This window comes from Cyanistes caeruleus, chromosome 3, assembly GCF_971803275.1.
Source record: "Cyanistes caeruleus chromosome 3, bCyaCae1.hap1.1, whole genome shotgun sequence".
Lineage (NCBI taxonomy): Eukaryota > Metazoa > Chordata > Aves > Passeriformes > Paridae > Cyanistes > Cyanistes caeruleus.
In genome coordinates, this window is record NC_141703.1 from 59,978,759 (window position 1) to 60,000,353 (window position 21,595).

A 21,595-nucleotide genomic window follows, 5' to 3' on the forward strand; every position below is an offset into this window, starting at 1 on the left:
AATGCCTTAAAAATATGCTTTGTTCCCACCATTTCAGAATATATAATGTTTGAGAATGGAATAAATACTGGTAAACCACCCCCCCAATATTTCAGTACAAGGAAAACATGCCCCTGCCTAGTGCCAGACCTTCCTGGTAGTGCTGGGGGCAGTCAGTGCTTCATGTTTCATCTGCAGAGTTCAGCAGCCTTGGTAAAAAGAAGTGGAACTTGGCTACAGAGTACTCCTGCATTTCTTTCTCATCCCTGTCAGTTCCACTGGTCCTTTCCCTTGTCTGGATGGAGACAATAGATACAACACTTTGGAAGAATGAAAAGGTGTGGAGGAAAAAACGGATGGGAAGGGAGGCTGTGGAACAGACGTAAGAGGAAGCACAGACAGCAGAGTGACTGTGACAGAAGGAAACAGAAGAAGGAATGATGCATTGGGAACTTGGAATCAAATTTGCAGAAAATTCAGAATGTGGAAGAATGAGGAAAGCGATCTTTCACCTCTGTTTCTACTTGTGTCCCATCTTCTGAGTGAGCACTCCAGAGCATAATGAATGAAGACACACAGCGGCACAGAGAATTTCTTACCTCAATGGCCCTTCAGGATTTAAGGCAAATTAAATAAAAACAAAACTTGACTTGGAGTGAAGCAAAGGGTGCAGCCAGCTGCTGAGAAGCAGGAAACTGAGCTAGGGGAGCACTGGTTCTGGCCCAGGGTGGCAGCATGTACATTTTTGAGCTTTGCTTTCCTTTTTGACAATGTTTTGTTTATCATAATACAATAATACCAGTTCCTACTGAATCTGGTGTGGCCCTCTTCTGTTCTGTTACTAGAGCCCTCTAGACAGAAGCTGGAAGCTGGTAAATGTGCTACTGTTTGTGATGCCTCTAATCTGCTGTAACAATATACAGCATATAAACAAATAAATAAGAAGGATGGACATCAGGAAAGATTGGGGGTGAAGAAATTATGGGAAAATTAAAAAAAAAAAAACCCAGAGTGGAATAAAGATCTGGAATGAAATTGAAAATATAGCAATGTTCCAAAGAAATCTTTACATAGACCCCCAAAATGAGTGATTTTTTGTAGCTCTTCAAATAGGTATTTAAAGCAAGCAGCCAAGTTAGAAAACAAACAAATCAAACAACCTAAAAACCCTAAGGAAAACCTTTGTGAAACAAAGGAGCTAGGCTTTTCCTGATGTCACATTTCAGAAGTTGAGAGGCTTTCTTTTCTCTCTCTCTCTTCTTTCTTTCTTTCCTTCTTTCTCTCTCTGTCTCTCTTTCTCTCTTTCCTTCTATGTAGTCGATGGTGGTTTTAAAGGAAGCTTGTTGCTAGCAGTATGAGTTTCCTATGGACACCTAGAGGATGCTGAGATTCTGTCCTTATTGCTGAAGAGAAGATGTTCAGGGTGGGAGCTCAGACAAGAATCCTGGGTCACTAACACCCTCCCAGGCTCAAAAGGATGGTCCCAGTGGATGCTTTGAGGTCACCCTACACAGACTGGGTGTATGTAAGCCAGTCTATGTCCCCTTGTCTCAGCCAAGGAGGAGCCCCTGGACCTTGTTTACTCAAGAATATATTGCATATGGGTTGAAAGTGTTGCACTACAATTGTGAGGCAAAACAGTGCTTTTGAGCCTCTCCAGGACCCAGAAAGATGGATGAAACAGACTGTGGAGTGGAGACAAACACAGGCAGGGAATGTGATCCAATTCAGTAAGATGAAAAAGGGCTTGCTTAGCAAGTCAGTCCTCAAATGAAGGAAATTAACCTCAAGAAGACACTGACAATCACAGAAGCCTAAAATGTGAAAGCAGATTTGTTTTTCATCTTTTGTCTTAATATTTTTTCCCCTGTGAATTAGAGGCTGGGGGGGTGGGTGGGTGTTTGTTTGCTTGGTTTCTGTTTTGTTCTGGAGGTTTTTTTCGTGTTCCTTTGTTGGAAAATAAAGAGATTCTGAAATGTTACACCCTGTAGTTTCTGTAGCACTCGTTGTCATGGGAGGCAACAGACGTAGCCTACAGATGGGGCTCAGAATCCAACCCATGCAATAGCTGAATACATGCATGCATAAAGACAGACTTTATTCAGGCTGCACCACAAATCTATAAAAATATGCCAGTGAAATTGCCAGCCTATCAGAAAAACTGGCACTGGAAAACAGCAAAGTTCTTGGCCTGGTGCCCTTCCATTTCCACAACCTGTGAGCAAAACTATATAAACCTGTGTAAATTGAAAATAGGATTGTTCTGTGGTGAATTTCAGGATCTGCTGCATTGTTGTGGGGTGGAAGGAAATGGCTTCTGGGTAAGTAACATACAACACCATGCATGACTCTTGGCAGACAGAGAGAAATAACAGATTTGCCCCTTGCCACTCCATGCTACAGCCACTGAGTTCAAGAAAGACTTGCTGAGATAAAAGCTAAGAAAATAAGCAAGCATTAACATCACAAAATACAAATGAGAAGCAAGGAAAATCCATTAAAGAATGTGAAGTACCAGAAAGGTATATGGCTTTATCAACCATGAACTCCTCTGCAAAACGAATGTGACAAAAATTCTTCTTGCTTTTCCGAATTGCTGTTATATCTCCACACTGCTCAAAGACTTCCTGAATAATTTCCTCCGTTGCGTTTTCTGGTAATCCTCCAACAAACACTGTTTTACACCCAGGAGGTCTCTCTCTTGTTGAAGGTGGTGGAAGATCTAAGTCAAAACAGAAATCACACTGGAATACAAAATTTGTCTTTTGATCCATTGGCTCTATTCACCCCTTTAATCAGTTCTGGGCAGCAAGATGACATAGTATAGAGACAGAAGAGAGGGACAAGCAAAATAACTGAATATTGCAGAGATTATCCAAAATTGATTAGTTGAATCTCAACCCTTTCAAGCTTTAGGTGGTACTTCAAACATTAATTCCTGCCACTGCAGGTTGTTCTCCATGACAGACAGTGAAGTCTAAAATGGTCTTTCTTTTCCCTGTACAGCCACACAAAAACTAGAAAAATATTCTGTTTCAAAGCAGAGGAGCTTCTGCAACTGATTTGACCCCGAGCACAGTTCTCAGGCTCTAGTGCAGTGCATTCAAAGCCTGAAGTGCACCATCTCTGGCTCATACCCATCACTCGCCACACACACCAAGTGTGTGGGCTGTGAAAAGCCCATGCTGTGTACACCCTGTGCACTCGGGCTGGACACCTTTCCCTGGCATTAGCATAATTTCATTTCTGTCTGAGAGTACAGGAGCATAGCAAACAGAAAAACAAAGTGGGAAACACAACAAAGTGACAGCATGATGAAAACACTCTGCCGGTTATCTGTTTTGTCTTGTTGCCAGATAATGGAGCAGATGCCTGCACAGGGGAAGGATAACCTCACTGTTTACAAGTGCTCATGAGGTGGAGCAGCTAGAAATGCTGCTTCCATGTATATATAGAGAGATAATGTACACAAACTTACATGGGAAAAACTAATACATTTTTGAAAGCCATATAAAAAATAAAAGCTATCATAACACTTCACCGTATTTATACACAGTGAAAGTTATTCTCTAAGAAAGAATTTGACTAATATGACTTTCTGGGCCCCTTAAGACAGTAAAGGAGGTTACAACCTTGAAGTGTACATATACACATACACACATAGTCACATACGTAACCAGTTTGATTAAACTGTGATCTGGGTACACTGAAAATCCAGAGCACCTGAATATTTGCTTAACATTCTCATTTCACAGTGATAGTGAAAGTCACTGGTATGATGGCTCTGAAACTCAAGGGGCCAACACACAAAATCAGGGTTTGTGCCTGATATCTCAGTGGGAAGAGTCTTCCATGAAGGAACTCTTCAGAAGGAACAGGAGGGAACCTGGTCCCTGCTTTCAAAAAGAAGAAGGAACTCATCTACCATGTTGAACCTCCTGAAAAATGGCAGGAGAGAAGCTGTAGCCCCCTTTCCTTCCATCTCCCTCCAAAAGGGGCTATAGTGAGGAAGTTTGGGGTGCAAGATACTGTGTTCAGGGACACAGCCCAGATTGGTCCCATCTAATTACACGCACCTGGAGCACAGAGATGACCATATAAGCTTTATGTTTTGTGACATCCTGATCTACAAGAAATACAGGTATCAACTATATCAGCTATAAGCAGTGTAGATCTTGAGGATGTTACTTTTCTTTAAGTGTTTTTCTTTTTTGTACAAGCTGCATTGTTTTTTTGTGTGACCTTACAGAGATGAATAAGGATGCTCTTATACCATGCCATGCTTTACACACAAAATAGACCTTAGAAGGAAAGACCACACACGCCTATAATTAAAAAGCATAACTGTTACTAGATTAAAAAAAATCATGCAATGTATTTAGGAAAGTAATATTCTTTCTTTGGTTCCACTTACTTGGGTTTGGAGGGAAGAGCGTGCAGCTTTTGCAGTGAATAATTTCTTTGACTACAGGCACATCTGTTGGTGGTGGTGGTGGCACTAACCCCATGCCTGGTATCATCGGGTTAATCGGAGTGATTCCAGTCATCATGCTAAGGCTTGGATCAAAGCCTGGTACACAGATTGAATCTGTAAGCATAGAACATAAAACCCTGGCTTATAAATCTTGAAATACCTGTTAAAATTTTCTTGTACAGACAGTTTCACTTTAAGTTTGTTTTCCTCGCTTGTTTCCACAAGCATCACTGTGAGAACTAGGAGAAGAGAAAAAGGAAAAATGGAAAAAAATAAAAGGCAGAGAAATAGGGAGGAGAGAGGGAGTAGAAGAGATAAATGGAAAGGAGGGGGGGGTTGAGGAGGAGGGAGCTGCATTCTCAGTGAAAAAAATAAACTACACATAAAGAAGGGAATGTTACATAATCTAAAATATTAACATGACTGAGTAAAACATAGCACATTAATGTGTAAAACCATGCACCATGAATATCTGTTATTATCTGGAATGCAATTTTCTGTTCATAATGCTACTGTGGTGTTTACATTGCTTTCCGCCCAAAGCGTACAAAGAATATAATTTAACGCTGATATGTCCTCTCCATCTAATTGTCAGACAGATTTATCACAATATAGCCTTCTCACATAAATGACCTTGATTTACAAACAATACAGAGAATGATCCATTTCTGTCTGCTCTATAGAAGTCTAGTTAGCCAAGACTTCTAACCAATTTACCCTGGAATATAAATTTTCAGCTGCAAAGAATGGGGTCTTTTTGAACCTCGGAATTAATTCCTTCTTGTCCTGTTATTTAATCGGATTAGTAGATCCTCCTCGACACATGTACTATTAACATATACCACCACAGCCTCATAAAGTAAAATGAATATTTGGCAAGCACTTGCTCTTTCTCCTTTCTGATCTCTTTGCCAAGACTTCCATACGTGTTACTTAAAGCTGAAAGATTTACTGGGGAGCACCAGTGCTTTAACACCAAGAATTGTAATAAGCAGATGTTTCAGAGGAACCCAGAGCCAACTTCTGAAATTCGCTTTCGTTAAAAACAAGGCTTTGGGTTTCTTGAGGCATAATGAATAAAATATTTTGAGAGACCGATCTCTTTGTTGGCATAACACTGCTGCTATTTGGCATCATCAATTATTTAAAAGAAGACAGTTACTTTGGTGTTCTACAGATTTTCTGCTGAGTTTTCTGGCTAGCAACTGGAAAGTATTTAATGATACGTGTAAACATGGGGTTTGGTAGCGCAGGAGCTTGTTTATTTTGAGGAAGCAAAGAGGGAAGAGGGAGAAAACTCCTTCTCAAGCATTTTATGCATAGATAGATAGATAGATAGACAGATACATGAGATTTGAGCTAATTTTAAAAAGGCAGCATGATCAATGAAATGTGACCAGAGAGACACCAGTTTCCTCATCTCAAATCTGCTGCTGAGAAGCTATGTGGCCCTGGGTCAGCCCTCTGACCTTCCTGTATCTTCATTCCTGCATGTATAAAACAGGCACGGCAATATCACTTACTGGCAAGTATTAGCTCACATTTTTATAGCACTTTGCAGGTGTAAAGCACTCTGTGGGGGCTGAAAATTAGCATTATTATTCCTGTGAAACATCCTTAATCGTCTTCCCCGGGAAGGACAACTGAGGACTGAGAACTACTCTTAAGAGAGCTCCTATCTGTCTCAACCGCACGCTCCCTGTTCTTCTTGCACTGACTGTGAGCCTTTACCCCCTTCAGGCACTCCTGTACAACAAGCATAGCAAGTGCACAGTAAGCAAGGATTTGCTTCAGGCTTAGTGAAGACTAGTATTAATGAAAAGTCATGATATTACATTACTTTTTTTTTAATAAGTGGGTTTATGAAAAAGGATTTGCTCTGGGTGTGATGCTTTTTTTTCAGTATCGATGTATATGCATTGCTTTTCAGATTTAGCTTTGAAACTTGGAGCCTGTCGTTTATTCTGCAAGATGCAGTGGTGGCCATATATTAAATATTCATGGTGAATGCTGGAAGATAAAGTTAGAGGTGAAAGGGCAACATATAATTCAAAGAAGTCCTTAGGCTATGCTAATAATCTTAATCTCATTTTTACAAATTGGGCTTCTGACAGTCACAGAAGATCACCCTGTGCAGCACTCCCTGCTGTGGGTGGAGCTCCATCTTTGCTACTCACTGCTAAAACATCCCATAGAGCTCAGTGGAATGCAAAGCAGGTCACCACACTAGCACCCAACACACTGTGCCATAGCAGTCCTCTCCTGGGATCAGGAGATGCCAAATGAGGCATTTTTCTTATCCCTCTGGACAAGTGCAGGGAGCACTACAGTCCCACCCAGATATGAAATTTCATATTGAATCCAATATCCACAGTAGACCTGCAGCATTCTGAAGCATGGGTACAAGACGATGGCAGAAGGCCAAGTTCTCCCTGTCCCATAAGTACTTTTCAGGCCCCATGTCACAGCCAAAGAAAGAGATCACCATCTGGCAAATGCTATCACAAGGATAGCATTTAGATTTTGCTGTCCTTAAGACAACCACTAGATACATTTCAGCTCCTCTCCAGGGCTAGTCACGTGAAATAACAGCAAATTCTGCCCAAACCGCAGGCACGTGCTCTCACCCAGAGCAAAGACGGCAGGTTTCAGTACGGTTTTCAGCAGTTTTCTGAATTTTCCTTTGGCAGTGGTGCAGACACATAGAAAAACAAATCTATGGGAGATGGCCACAGGGAAACTCATGCCCACAAACACTGTGAATCTGGGCATGGGGAGGGAGAGCTTTTAGGCTGCATGCTAATCAGAACAGGTTTTGAATTAAGCAGAATAAAATTATTTGCCACTGATTCCTGGCACATCCAAGGAAATGTGACTTTGCAAGTAGCTTTGCCTGCGTGCCGTTAAATAAGTAGACGGCTTTGTCATCAGTTTCTTTTACAACTAGAATCAATCTACAAGAGCACGAGCAAAGTGCTGGGGTCCAGTCCAACACTCATGGAATGTCCTTCTAGGAGTGCTGTGACTCCATGCCTTTAGAAGGAGATTGTGCTGAGGTGTACTGAAGGAGGACTCAGTCAATTCTTGAAATCAAATTCCACATGTTACAGGCACTAATCCAAGCCCTGCTAAGGTCAATAGCAAGACTGCTCAAGGAATGAACAGATTTTAACCCTGACCAGGTTTACTTTCTCTGTCCTCCTGAATCAGTTGCTTCATTTTCCCAGTGTGTTAAATTGAGAATGAAATGCTTTCACACACAGCATGACCACTGAGAGGATGCACAGATTCCAACTGCTGAACGTCCTGGAAATGAAAATCATTCTCTGAAACTAAAAACTGTTATTATGCATTGCAGTGATGGAAAATCCAGATGAATTTCTAAAGAGTGAAGCTCTTGTTAGGACCCCTGAAGAGACTGGTGGTGCTTGCATCTCCAGAGAACCTGATGCATGCCACCTGGATATGATTGACAAACAATGAAAAGAGATGGGGTGTCCAAAGGAAATACTGGTCTGGACTCTGGGGTGCAGAGAAAAAAGACCGATAAAATCTCCGTAAAAGAAAGTCAATAAATTTGCCACATCTGTGATAGGATCTAGAAGAATCCCAAGTTTAACTATATTAATGCTATTGAGTGGTGCAATAATAGAAGTTGGATATATAGCTCTTGTCTAGAAACAAGGGATGATCATCCATCAGCACCACCACTGCAGTCTGCTCCAGGTCCTGGCAAAATGCCCAGCTGGAGCAGGGCCAGGACACCAAACTTAGCACTGGAGGCAGCTCCTGTTGAACTAACTGCTAAGATTGTTGGTCTTCAGCATGAAAGGAAATGATAAGAGTTATGCAAGGTTTTTCAAAAAATAGGAATAAATCCTGCCCACACATGAATTTTTAACAGATCCCCTTAAAGACGTGATTATTATGATATTGTAGATAGTAATATGTTACACTAACCAAAAAGATATATTACATTTATAAGCAACACATCTGAAGAGTTAAAAAACCAATATTTTATGCTTTCAGTGATCGTGGCATCCTTTTTAAAGGGATTGCTATATATTTATGCAGCTAAGTAAGAGTTTATATATTATGAAAAACAATCCATAAGAAGAGACAAAATTTTCATTTAAAAATGTTAATTAAGAATTACTAAATGAAATCATTAAAATGGAAAGTAATCAGAGATGATAAAGAACTTTGAGAAAGGAAAAACACGTGTTGATCAAGTTAGAGTCCTTGTGGATTCTGTACCAAAGGCCTGAACGATCACATGTTTGTGTATGAAAATAATGGTATTTAACAATATTTTGAAGTCCGTGTTCTGCTTAAATTTGGCATGACAAGTTAATTCCTGTTTCATCTGATAAGAAATTGGAATGGTGGAGAACAATGAAAACCTCTGGAAAGCTAATATTTGGAACTGGCAGTCAGATAGGCAATAAGAAAAACCTTGAACATGTGGAGTATTTTTTAAAGCTTCTTTTTCTTTCAAGTGGAATAAAAGAACAAAACATTTCACAGGAAGTCTCTGAGTCTGAAAAACACAGAAGAAAAATAAAATCCCTTTGATGAAAACTACATTCTAACAAAGTAAGCAGTGTAAGACAATTGTTTTTATTAGGGTCCATTTTGGAAGGGCAGGAACAACTTTGTCTTCCATGAAATTAGCCACACAATCCTGTAGAACCATCCTCATTTCCTTCTTTGGCAATGGTTGCTGACTGAATCACCTTACACTTTTGCCAAATTATTGCTCTGCCCAGGTAACAGGGATGTTTACTCCTGCCAGCTGTGCTTTTGTGTATTGCATTCCATCACCAATACTAAGTTACCAGCACATTTCTACCAGCCCTTGCCACAAGGTATTTATCTGATCAAAATCACTTTTTAAGCGTATAATCCCCTCTACAATTCACAGTATTAGCTCTTGGGTGCGTGTTTTTATTTTTTTATGCCAGCAACTGGCAATTGTTTCTGTGGAGTTTTATGACAGCTGCCAAGTTGTATTTCTGTTGGATGCATAAGAATGTCCACAAAGCAGGGGTTTGTTTTTGAGCCCCTGCTCGCACACATGGAAGGTTTCCACCACAGACATCATCAGCCATGTGGCTCAGACCTGCTGGTCAAACACACAGAGAAATGGTGAGCACTGAAAACAATCATCTGAGCAACAAAACAACTAACAAAAATAATAAACGCTGAAAAGGTTCCCATGGCCTGAGAGTGATAATTTTTCACCTAAAATTTTTTCTGTTTTTGTCTGTTTTCATGCCAACATGAACTGGAAGGACTAGGGTTGTCCTGTCAGCAGCTTGTGGTAAATGTATTAAGAAGCTTTTTAAACTTTGTGTGTGTTTGTGTGTGTGTGCACATGTGAAGGTGTATATTTGGAGGAGTGAAAAGGAGTGAGTTAAGAAGGGCCAGGAAATCAGCCTCTTGACCTCTGGCTTTCTCAGCTGGCCAGGGGATCCCTATTAACACCATTCAGCAATAGCTACATTCTGTGAAACAGAGCCTGGTCTGTAGTAAATACAAGTCTCTAAGGGAGTTTTGACAAGACAGAGGGTGAGGGGGAATCCAGATGAATGTTTCTCATTAATAATCAATGAAGTTATAATTTATGTGAGCTCTACAGTGTCTGCCAGACCCACTTCATAAACAAAGGCCTTGTAGCATCATCAAAACACTTGCCACTTGAAAATTACATCTATGAGACACATATCACTGACAAAGCTTTAGGGCTGTATTATTGAACTTGCTTTTTTGAAGAAAGTACTGTGTCTGCACAGAGCAATGCAACAGAAAATCCCAAAACTTTAGATGCAGCTCTTCAGAGATATCTATGCTATAGCTGAAAACACTAAAAGCAAATCTATCCTCCTCTTGATCCCTGCCCACAAAATCACTTGACAAACACTATATTTAGAGCAATATACATGACAAAGACTAAATTAAAGAAATACACCTTCTCTTTTTACAAGCAAATCATGGGGTGAATCCTGGTTCATCTTTTATTGCTGCAGAGCTTGGCACAACAGGACCTCAATCTTGTTTAGAGCTTCTAATGCAATGCAAATAATAGGAGAGAATAACAAATAATAATAATACAACACAGTGTTACGACAATGGATGCCACTCTCCTCCAAAGATGCAATTTCAACACTGTTGTGTAAAGAAATCTACAATGTTAATGTTATTTCTAATGCTGTTTCTGCTTATGGATAGCTACCAGTGCCTTTTTTACCTCAGAGGGGCTTCAGGCACTCCCTGCCCGTGGTGGATCTATTTAGTTTCCTCTTAGAACATGTTTGCAAAATAGTACCTGACAGACAAGCCTGAGAGTGATCTAGAAAACTCAGGACTTAATGTTGAGGGAATCTGATGATGGCTTGTCAGTTTTTAATGCCTGACAGCTGCATGTGTAAGAAGCTAAGCCAACAAAAAAGTGACTAATCTTAATCTTCATCCACTATCAGCTGCTCTTCCATGTGGAAAACCCTGTTGCCGTTGCAGCAGAAACTTGTGGGGATGAAAATTGAAGTGGTAGAAAACAGAAAAATAACAATGAAAGAAAAATGTGAAGGGAAAAATCAAAATTAATTCAGGGAAAGAGATGAAGGAGAGGGAAAGAGGACAATATTGTCTAGACTGTCTGTGTCCATGCCTTATCCACAGGCTCTTTTGACCTTTGCCAGAATTTTTAAGGATTCATGACTTTATAGCACATCACAACATCAAAAGTACTGACCTTCCCAAAGTCTCTGCTGTTAAAGAAGCTTTCCACAGAATAGGAACAATGGGCTTCTTCCACCTTTTCACCAATAAATCACTTCCTTGCATGGGCTCAGTCACAAGTTCATTGTGAAGAAAATAACAAAAATGCAAATTGTGCACAGTGCCACCTGGTTCCCAGTTAATGGCTCCTGAGCTGGTTTGCAAAAATATGGGGCTGGCCAATATGCAAGATGCAACGTAATACGTTGCCTATATGCTGTAAAATCTGCACAGCTGTTATTTCCTGACTTTCAAAAGTCTTTGTTCACTCACTATTTGCTGCCTGGGGCAATCCTCCCCTGTTCTGAGATTTTTTTTCTTCCATTTCTTCAATTTTGAGCTCATTGCAGTGGGCTATTTAGTAAGGTTAGCTTTAGCCAAACTAAGTAGCCTCTGGAAACTGTTCAGTCTGCCAAATGAACCTCTTCCTAAAATAAAACTTTGCCATGTTCCTTGAAAACAAGATCACCTTCCACTTCAAAGCCCTAGAAGATGAGAAAATAAATAAATAAAACATGATTACACAGTCTAGGAAATGTTAATGGATTTTTTTCTTGCTTGATATCTAGGAAAGTGCTATATTCCAGAAATTTGAGAGGCATTTGTGCAGGCACAAAACGGAAAAAAAAAAGTTTATTAGAAGATATGAGCTCCTAAGATGTAAATGAATACTGAAAAGAAATTGGAGAAATAGGAAAAATTTCAGTTCCCAGGCTATGCTAATACTGAAATATAACCCCTATAATAAATGAAACATAAAAAGCTTTCAGTGTGTAAAAGACGGTAAAATACCGTCTTCTGGTTATTAATGTGACCTCAGAGAAAATGGGTGAAAAAAAAAAGAAATTCAGACATTCCATTGGACATTTTCCAAATGAAAGCAAAAGGGACTCATTTTTCTCATGAACCATGAAAGAAATTCTGGCTATTAAGCTGGAGTTACTGTGTGGATTCTTGGATCTGTGGAATGCATACAAACACTCTCCTTGCCTTCCCAGGGTCACAGGAGTAACAACAGCCTTGCCAAAACTGGAAAGAAGCTGTACAACCCAGAAAGGTGTAGCTGCTGCACAGTCAAGTTCTCACAGAAACACAACAAAAACTGTGCTCTGACAGACTGAAAGGTCCTTCCAGCCCTCTAGCCCAGACACCTACCCCTAATGGCAAGTCCCTAATTTTGTTTAGCACCAGAACAGAACAATTCTGAAGCATAATTCATACTTCCACATAATATTTTCCCAATCTCCAACACTCACTCTGCTGCTCAGGGGCTTCCTAAAGCAGAGCAAGTTTTGTGCCTCCTCCAGGTTTATTTTTGGACAAAAATACCAATGAGCTTTATTGCATGGGATGTATTTCTTTTGGTGCCATTACAAGAGATGACAGAAAGTTGTCCTGTGAAATCAGCTGGAAAATCTTGACTGACAATATTTCAAACTTTTAACCAAGTTGTTCTATGTGCATGCTTCTCTTTTAAAAGCCTGAGCAAACAGCCAAAAGAGAGACTTAAGCTATAATTTTAAATAATTATTCCTAGTACTATTTTCCTAGTCTCTTTTATGTTAAATCACTTAAATAACAGTGTCAAAATTCTTAAATCTACAGTATCTTTAACCCACTGAGTACTAGGAGAAGGTTAAGTATACTAGATAAAGATTTGCTGTTTGTATATGGATGTAGTAAGAAATCTTGATATTTTGTATTATCCTCCACTAGAACTGTTTGACCTCCATACAGTTTATGGCAGTAACTTGTAGGACAATATTTGAATGTTCTGTGCATGAGCAGAATACATGTTGGATTTGAATTTGATTAACTAACTGTTGAGTAAGTAATAGAGTGGTACTTGGTGAATTAATAAACTGTTTATTGGTTAAGAATTAACCAAGAATCCTATCTTGAGAATACTATGCTACATAAAACATGATCTGAAAAGAATCTGGAGTTGAGAGCAGCAAGTAATGCTCCTGAGTGTCTATAGACAGAACTATCTTAATTAAACTCCAATGCACTTGGCTAGATTTCTGCTATAAAAGCCATCTAGCACCTCAGCAACCTGAAAACACTCCTACGTGCTTAGGTCTCACTGCAAACACAGTGTTGGTGACTACAGCTCTTCAGGAAGTTGAGCAATCATTTAGCTTTACATAAGCAGATACCTTACTTTACATTCTTTTAGCTCACATAAGCTGGTACTGTAGCTAAGGGCAGGCTCAGGCCATGGGCAGCTCCATGCAGACCAGAAGGACTTGTGAATTCACAGGGGTCACAGCCAGGTACAGCACTGGGGAGCCACGTGGGGAGGGAGAGTGATCTGTGGTGACAAGGGGGCTTGCACACAGACAGAGATGGCAGAGGATGCAAAAAAAGACACTACAAGCCACTTAAAGACAATCACTTAGCTTTGAGGGATGAAAGCCATATAAACCTAGAGAATGGAAAGTACTGTCCACAGTACTATTCCTTCCACATTCAAAGGAGAAAGAAGGGCAAAAAAGACCGTGGAATTTAGTCACAATTCTCAGTCAACCCTTTTTTCTTCAGCTTTGGATAATCCACAACACCCTCATCTTTGAATGATTTGCAACACCCTCAGTTTTTAGCTAGAGATCTGCCAGAAGGTGAGGTAATAAAGTCTGCTAGACAAAAACAGAATATGTTGCTTATCAAACAGCAGAGGGTTTTTTTATCTTTTTCATTGCTAAACCTGGGATTTAACCTGTGTTCTCAAACACAAATAAGTAAGTGAAAAATATTAAATAAATAAATGCTATAAATTTCCACAGGTTAACAGCGCTTCATCTGCAGTTTGTAATTTCATGAATGTAGTATTGGGCTTGAGCTAAAAAGATTTAGAATTCTAGTTTTTGAAACACCTCTTAGTTAGTGAAGGCTTCCTTTGGCCACCCCCCCACTTCTCAAATTTCACAGGGTTTGAAAATTTTCTGATGCATTCATTGCAATTCAAGAAAATGTTTCAAATTCCCCTTCCATGTATGAATTCAATAATTCAGTGACTGTAGAACTTGATGGTATAAGCACAAGGGCCCTCTCAGCTCTCTGAAGTGCCTGTTTTAGGCAGCCAGACTCAGTGGTCAAATGACCAGCAATGGTGGTAACTGGAGTACTCTCCATGGCTGGTAGAGAAATCCCAAATGGACACCCCTAACTTCATAATAAAGCAATTCCTCTTCATGTTATTTGAGTACAGTAATTATCTCATTGACCAGTTTAGAAGAGGCTTGACATTAAAATAGTGTCAGGAGAATGTGCATCATACTAGGGTAAATAAGGGTGTTCCATATGTCTGAGAGCTGTTACCTCAGCCTTTTAGAAGGCTTAGACAGAAATTTCTGTGTGTTTTGACATCTGGGTCACAACCATAAAGTTTTCCAGCACAAGTACAATAATTAGAACATTATGAATACATTTTTCAGCTCATCTCCACTCCTTCTGTATATCCCACAGAGCAGAAAACCCTTCTTTCCACCATCTGGGCATTCCTCTAGTGCAAGGAAGGTCAGCAGCAGCTAGAGATGCCAGAGTAGCCAGCTGCTCTGCAGCCTCCCTCCCCGGGGCCTCAGTACTGGAGCCATTATCAATGGAATGGTGCGGACTAATAAACCTTGCTTTTGGCAAATAGCCCAGGGGCAGCCAGCTGGAACGGGTTAAATCATCCTGAGGTTCTTTTAAGATACTCTAGGACCTGTGCAGGGCAGTGCACAGAAGTGGGTTAATGCCTCTGGCCCCCAGTGACTCCTTCCATCTCTCCAGTCTCTCACAGCAAGGGGAAATGGATGCCTCAGCTAATAATAAACTGGAGCTGAGCATGTGGAGAACACCAGGCCAAGTATAAAACAGCTGGGGCTCTCAGCCCAGCCATTAGCTTAGCTCAACCACAGCATTGCCTGGAGTCATCTAGAAAATAGGTAAAAATAAGATGAGTAAATAAGAAACTTCCAAATCAAGCAGGAAAAAATGAAAATACATCTTGAAACAAGCTCTTATGTATTGTCAAAGAATTTATTATGACATAGCTTTTATCTCCATACAAACCTCTCAGCATGTTCTTCACCAAAAAAGGGACTAAAAAGATGAGGAATGCTTACACAGAAGGAAGAAGGAATCTCTCTGAGAACACTTGCATCTCTGTACCTCCATACAGACATTGCTCTTGTCTGTCTTTCATTGTGGGTAAAAAGAAAAGGGCTTTATTTCACTTTAGAAAGTAGCATTCTTAATAACATTCTTACAATGTCATATTTCATTACTTAGTTTAACAGGGAAAAATCCTGTCTCAAAAGAAATCAGGAACTTTTTTTAATGAACAGCGTACTAGAGGAAGCAGACTGAGACAGTGTGCACAGAATTAGCTCAACTTTTATTCAATTAAGGAAGAATTCAGGTTTTGTATCTCCTGTGCATAGCACATTTTAATTTAGATTATATTAGTGGTTGTGTGCAAAACATGTGACTTAAAATTCCTGCTGCTAGAAAATTTAATCTGTAATTTCTGGCAGCCTACCCTGAAGGTTCAGCTGCTAATACTGCAGAGCAGTGAACTAAGTGCATAGCAATTTCACACTCATACACAATCAACCCCACCATTCAAAAATTAAATTGGCCCTCTTGGTATTTACAATTTACCATCAGAACACCCTACACGTGACTTTCTTTAGCAATACTGTGAAGCAAGGTTTGCAAACACCAAGAGCAAAAGATATGTTTATTATTTCGGGAAGTATCTATTTTTTCTAAATTAAAATAAAGCCAAATGGTGTCAGACAGACTTTCTTTCAAATTATAATTCTTTTTTATCCAATTTTTAGTGAAAATGCATTTCTTTGTAACAATTGTGATCTAGAATATGTTATCCACATTAAGATGCTTCTTTTCCCTCACACTGTACATTTTCACAGCTACAGTTCTGTCAATAGCTTTATTAATTTTTATTTTCATAGGTTTGTAAAAGTCTACTGTAAAAGTAAGTTCCAAGATGAAAATTGTCAGTGTTGTTTGTCAGTTCAAGGATATATGACAGTATTTCTCTTAATATACCCTTAGCGTATTTTTTCAAATATGAAAGAGAAACCCCAACGAAACCTCCTTCACCAGCTTTGTTAAGCCTTGTTTTACAAGGTGTACAACTATAGTCCCTGGCAGTGAAGTAATATAAAAATAACAGAAAGACACTTGCAGCATGCAAATGTGTTGGGGATAAAGGTACAGACGTATTTGAAATTCTGTGTACAATAAATGCAGCATAACTGAGCAATGTGTAGTTGTATTTGAAATGTTATATACAATTAATGCAGCATAACTGAGCAATGCTCAATAAATAGTGGGTAATTATTTAAGACTGAAAAAAAAAAAAAAATTTGCTAAGATCTTTCCCAAGAGGCTGTCAAAAAAACTGCAGGCATAAAGTGAGAGACAAGGTCTTGTCATGATTGATACAGGTCAGAAGCTGGCCAAAGAGATGGAAATTCAAGAACAGGAACTAACAAACACTTTCCATCTGTGATATAAGTGGTGTGATTTGAGGTAATTTTAATAATTGTATTGAAAAGAAAGAGAGTAATGTTACAGCAAAACATCCATCCAACAGACATATAACTAATTGGCTGAAAATATATATATTTATATATAAAAGGCATTTTAAAGGAACCAAAGACAAGGAAGAAAGGAGAGCACAAGGTTGTCAGTGCTAACAAATCCCAAAAGAGCCTCTTTGCAGAGAACAGGCAGAATGGCTTGTGCAGTAAAGACCTGGCAGTGTGGCACTGTGCATTGAAGGGGTCAGGGAAGCCAATTAAAGGTTAGCTTGGATAAGAGAAAAAGGTATGGGAAAATTACTGAGAGCCTCTTAGAAAAAACCCAGACTCTCACCTAACTTACCATGCTCTGTATTACTCACTCCATCCTCTCCAAGGAATAGAAAAGCACAGCAAAAACAGGACAATGAGTATCATCAGGAAAATTATAAAGTAGCTTAGAGGAACCATGGATGAAAAAGCTTTGGATTGCTCACAGGGGAGAAGAGGCAGATGTGTAGGAGCATTACAAAGCTCACAAATTTTATAGAGGAGGGAGGTGGACAGGTACTGTGGACTCTGTTACATGATACAAAACTGAGAAGCATTTAATGAAATAAATAAAGGAGGTTATAAATGAAGGACAGGTAGGTGGAAACACTTCCTAATTGCAACAAAAATTACTCCCATGAAACTCCATTTTTAACTGAAATTTACTCCATTAAGTGAACGAAGATCTTATCAGAAAAAAAAAGAAAGAAAGAAAGAAATGCAGACAAAAACCACACAGAGAAATACATCATACACCTTAGACAACGAAAATGTTCAAAGTGATAGAACAGGAGGCAGGGTGATCTATTATTAAAATCGTCTGACACTTCCCATTACAACACCCTGTTGTCAGTTGCTTTTAGCTTTACCAATCATTAACAGTTTGGACTGAAATTTTACACTTCGAATATCTGCCTGAGGCTGCAATACTCTGGAAAATTTTAGTCTGAACAACTCAACTGCTGCACAAATGCAGCCAGAGAAAAGTCCTTGTTTTATTTTTATTTCATTATTTTAAAAAAACCTGATGCTGTGTCTCACCAGCTGTAGCCCCTCCAGACTTCTGAGGGAGGATGTAATATTTTATAACTGAAAAGCCTTTGCATTGGAGCAGTAACATTTGCCATTCTCTTTAAACTCTACCTGAAAATTCAGGAAAATTATGCCTTTGAATAAAATTTTATTCACTCATACTCTGAAAAATAGGTCTATTTTTGGCTTTAATAGCTGAAATCACAAAGGATTAAATCTTTCATGAACGTTCTGGATTATGTTTGTGGCTCTGCACAGCAAACAAGGAAAGAGTTAAAGCAGAAAGAGCTCAGCTATTGTTAACATTTGAAATGATTTGTTTCAGCTTTTTATAACTTGAAACCTAAAGTTGCCTTCTACTTTCTTTGCCTTCAGTCTGCGAGATTTCCAGCTTAGCCGGTGAGGACAAATCTAACCTTGCAACACTTGCTAAGATCACAGTGGTTAAATCAGAAGGTTGTCTGAGCAGCCTAAAAGCCTGTCATGGCTGGAGCAGCTAATTGGGTCTTGCCTCATATGTTCCGCCTGTGATTTTTCCAACAACAGAACACGGAAAATAACAATGCCAGCAAGCAGAATTTTCCCCAAGTCTTGCTATTCTTGTCTCTCTCCTCATTTATGGGAAAAAATATCTTTCATGCCAATCCTAGGAGAGGTTTGCAAAGTTCTGAAAGTTTGCCTTTGTTCACTTGCTGACCATTTCATTTGAAACATCTCCACTCTGCAGGAGTTTTGAAGAGAAACCAACTTTTCAATCTACAGAGGATATATCATGACTGGGATGCATCTAGTCCACTCTGAACCAGCTGTTAGCTTCCCACCTAACACCACTTTCACCAGGGAGGCACAAAAACAGCTTTTCAAGCAGCGAGAGCCAGGCAGATGATAGCAGCATTTTGCATCTACTGCCAGGCCAAAGAGAGAACGTGTCAGAGCTGATGATATCCCCTACCCCCCTTTCCCTCCTCTCCACCAGAAGAGGCACAGCTCTCCCTGTTGCTCTAAAAGGGGCACAGAAAAAGGCACATAGGGAGATAGTGGTGGGGAGGAGAGAAGGGACAGTGACTCGCCATCGGCTTGGTTGGCATGGAGTGGATGGTTTCAAATCTGTCGGCATCCCACGTGGTTTGGCTGGCTGAGTCAGTAGATTTGCTCGGGTGCTTTCACACCAGCTGAACTGATTAGCTCTGCGGGTTGCTCTCGGCTGTACTACAGCTGTATTCAGGGGAGCCCAGAGAAGAGGATTTTAGCAGCTGGGACTTCCAGTGACTGCTTTGTTCTGTGCTTTGTGCTGAAGTGGCTGCAGGACACTTTTGAGGTTTGTGGGGCTGTGCTACTTAACACAGACTGCTAATGGGCCACGGGCCCTCTGCTCTGCTCTGCGTAATGCCAGCTCTTAACCACCTTTGCCACGCCAGTGAATTTTTGGCCTTTGACATTTTAGGCAGCTTTATGGCTTATTTGCACTGCTGAAATGGGACAGAAGGACGAGGTTAAGAAAGGTTATTTCTAAGCCTAGCATACAGGCTTTTAATTCAGCCGATAAATTTGCTGTTCAAAAAGGTTTCCAACTGGCTCCTTTGGTCTCTGGGTTCCAGCACTGAGAGGATTTATGTTTCACACCATGTACTGTAGTTCCAGATATTTAAATCAAGAACATACTTGTCTGAGCTTCACGGGAAAGTATACTACTTCAGATAGAATTATGGCCAGCATCTTTATGTTTTGTTGTCACTTAAACATTAAACAGCTCCATGCTGCCTTGTATAATTCTTAAAACAGTCAGGTTTCTCAGATTAAATGCCAGTCTCACATTAGGAAACAAGTTGTGTTCTGGAGAACTAAATCACAAAATAACTATGGTACCAGGCCAGGAATTCATGTGTAATAATTTTTTTCCCCACCTTTTCCAACATTTCCAGATTATAGGTCTTATGTTATCATGAACAGTCATGGTCACAGTACCCCTCCAAACATGAACTGACATCATTCCAAATCACAGATGAGACATAGCCCATCCATCAAAAAAACACCCAATGTGGCAGAAGTAATGGGAAACCCTTCCCACTTTATCTGCCACTTTATAAATCTGACTGCACTTGACTGAATCTTTTTCCCTAGGGCTTGTTAAATTTCAGCAGAATTCTCTGTCAAGTTGTGAACTGAATGTGAAAAGCAAAGTGACCAAACTGATACTCAGCAAAGCTAAAATATATAGTAACACTGATTCTGTAGGTCAGCAAACCACAACTTATTAGAATGATTTTCTAAGAAAAAGAAAGGCAAGAGAATAATAAAAAAAAAAAAACACCTCTTCAGGAATAAAAGAAACCCATAGATCTCAAAAAAAAGGGGGGGGAGGGGGGTGGGAAGAGGATGAAAAAGAAATGGCTGATACAAGTAAAGATAAAAAGGTAAACCACACAGCAATGTCTTCTTTGACATTCTCCTTTGATGGCAATCTACTGCAAAGTAGAATACTCTAAAATAAATATTTTGGACTGCACTTCACACCCAGTTCCACCACTGTGACTACACTGCTACTAGCAGGACTGTGCCAGGGTCCCAGGTGGCAAGGATGGAAACAGAAACTCATTATGGAATAAGAAATGTAAGAACTCTTTGGTGAGAACACATTCCCTGCAGAGTGCTATGAAAGTAAAAAGAACATTTAAATAATACTGGCCCTTGATCCCCTCAAAAGCTGAAAGCACATTTATTCAGCTTGAATTCTAAAATCCCAGCCATGGTTTATAAAATGTGCTTGATCCTTGTGTAAGACCCTTTAGCACTTTTTTCAGAGAAAAGATCTCCAGATGTTATTTTTACAGTTCATCTTAAGCAAATGTATGTGTTTAGCTAAACAGGCTTAAATGCAAGAGGCACCTAAGAGAACAATGATGAAATGCTTGACTTGATTTATGGACCAACTGTCAAATTCTTGTTTAGAACATCTGGCTGGTAAGGTGATTTGAAAACTTTTTCTGTCAGTGAGTATCAGCACAGTAGGCTCTTCTACCTTACAGACAGCTCTAAATTGTAATTGTAATTAGTGGAGAAGTGGCATCAGAGATTATGTCTAAAGTCACATTCAGCTTATCCATGCTCACAAAACATTCATTCTACAGCACTGCTAACATGTAATGTGCAATCATTTGCAACTTTTTAATTAACAAAATATCAACTTCAAAACCTGGAAGTTGCTACCTACAAGCTGCACAGGCAAGTGCAAGTCTCTCTCATGACAGCCCTCCAAAGCAAGCTCATGAGCCTCCATGACAACTTCTCAGCAGCCACTGTAGCTTGGATTTGGTAGCCCAGCTTTCTCTCACATGCATGTAGCCATTCCCTCTGGCTTTGTCACACAGGTCCAGCAGGCATCCTTGGGAGAGAGGAACCTCACCCGCCCTCTGCACACCCCGTCTGTTTCTCAGCCCAGTTTCTGCAGTTCTGCATGAACACAACAGCTTGCAAGGGCATAAATGCCACAGCAACATTCCTAATTCAAAGGTTGATATAATCTAAACTCAACAAAGCAAGGCTGATCCCAGGAAAATTGAATTTTTCTTTCTGTCTTCCCCTGTTTTGCAACAACATGACAACTCAGAGATGACACAATCCAGGAACCCTTTCTGTAATTCAATTCTACTTCTGAAGCAAAAATCTACTTTCATCTTGGGTCTAATCTAATATCAGGGAATGATGAGGTTTTTTGTGAGGGATTTCTTTGTTCCCTGAGAAAAAA

General features: G+C 39.8%; 1 protein-coding gene across 16 annotated transcripts in view; it reads right to left on the reverse strand.

The window, feature by feature from the left end:
- ENOX1 (ecto-NOX disulfide-thiol exchanger 1) overlaps nt 1-21,595 on the reverse strand; it is a 352,618-nt gene that overhangs the window by 94,001 nt on the left and 237,022 nt on the right. For 13 of the 16 annotated variants that reach the window (XM_086881222.1, XM_086881220.1, XM_086881228.1 and 10 more), the window contains 2 exons: nt 4,394-4,567; nt 2,495-2,701 (listed from right to left, as the gene is read on the reverse strand). In XM_086881222.1, coding sequence (XP_086737348.1) covers nt 2,495-2,701; nt 4,394-4,567 — 381 coding nt within the window. The remainder of the gene's footprint in view (nt 1-2,494; nt 2,702-4,393; nt 4,568-21,595) is intronic. The other 3 variants (XM_086881231.1, XM_086881232.1, XM_023936351.2) reach the window with 1 other exon arrangement.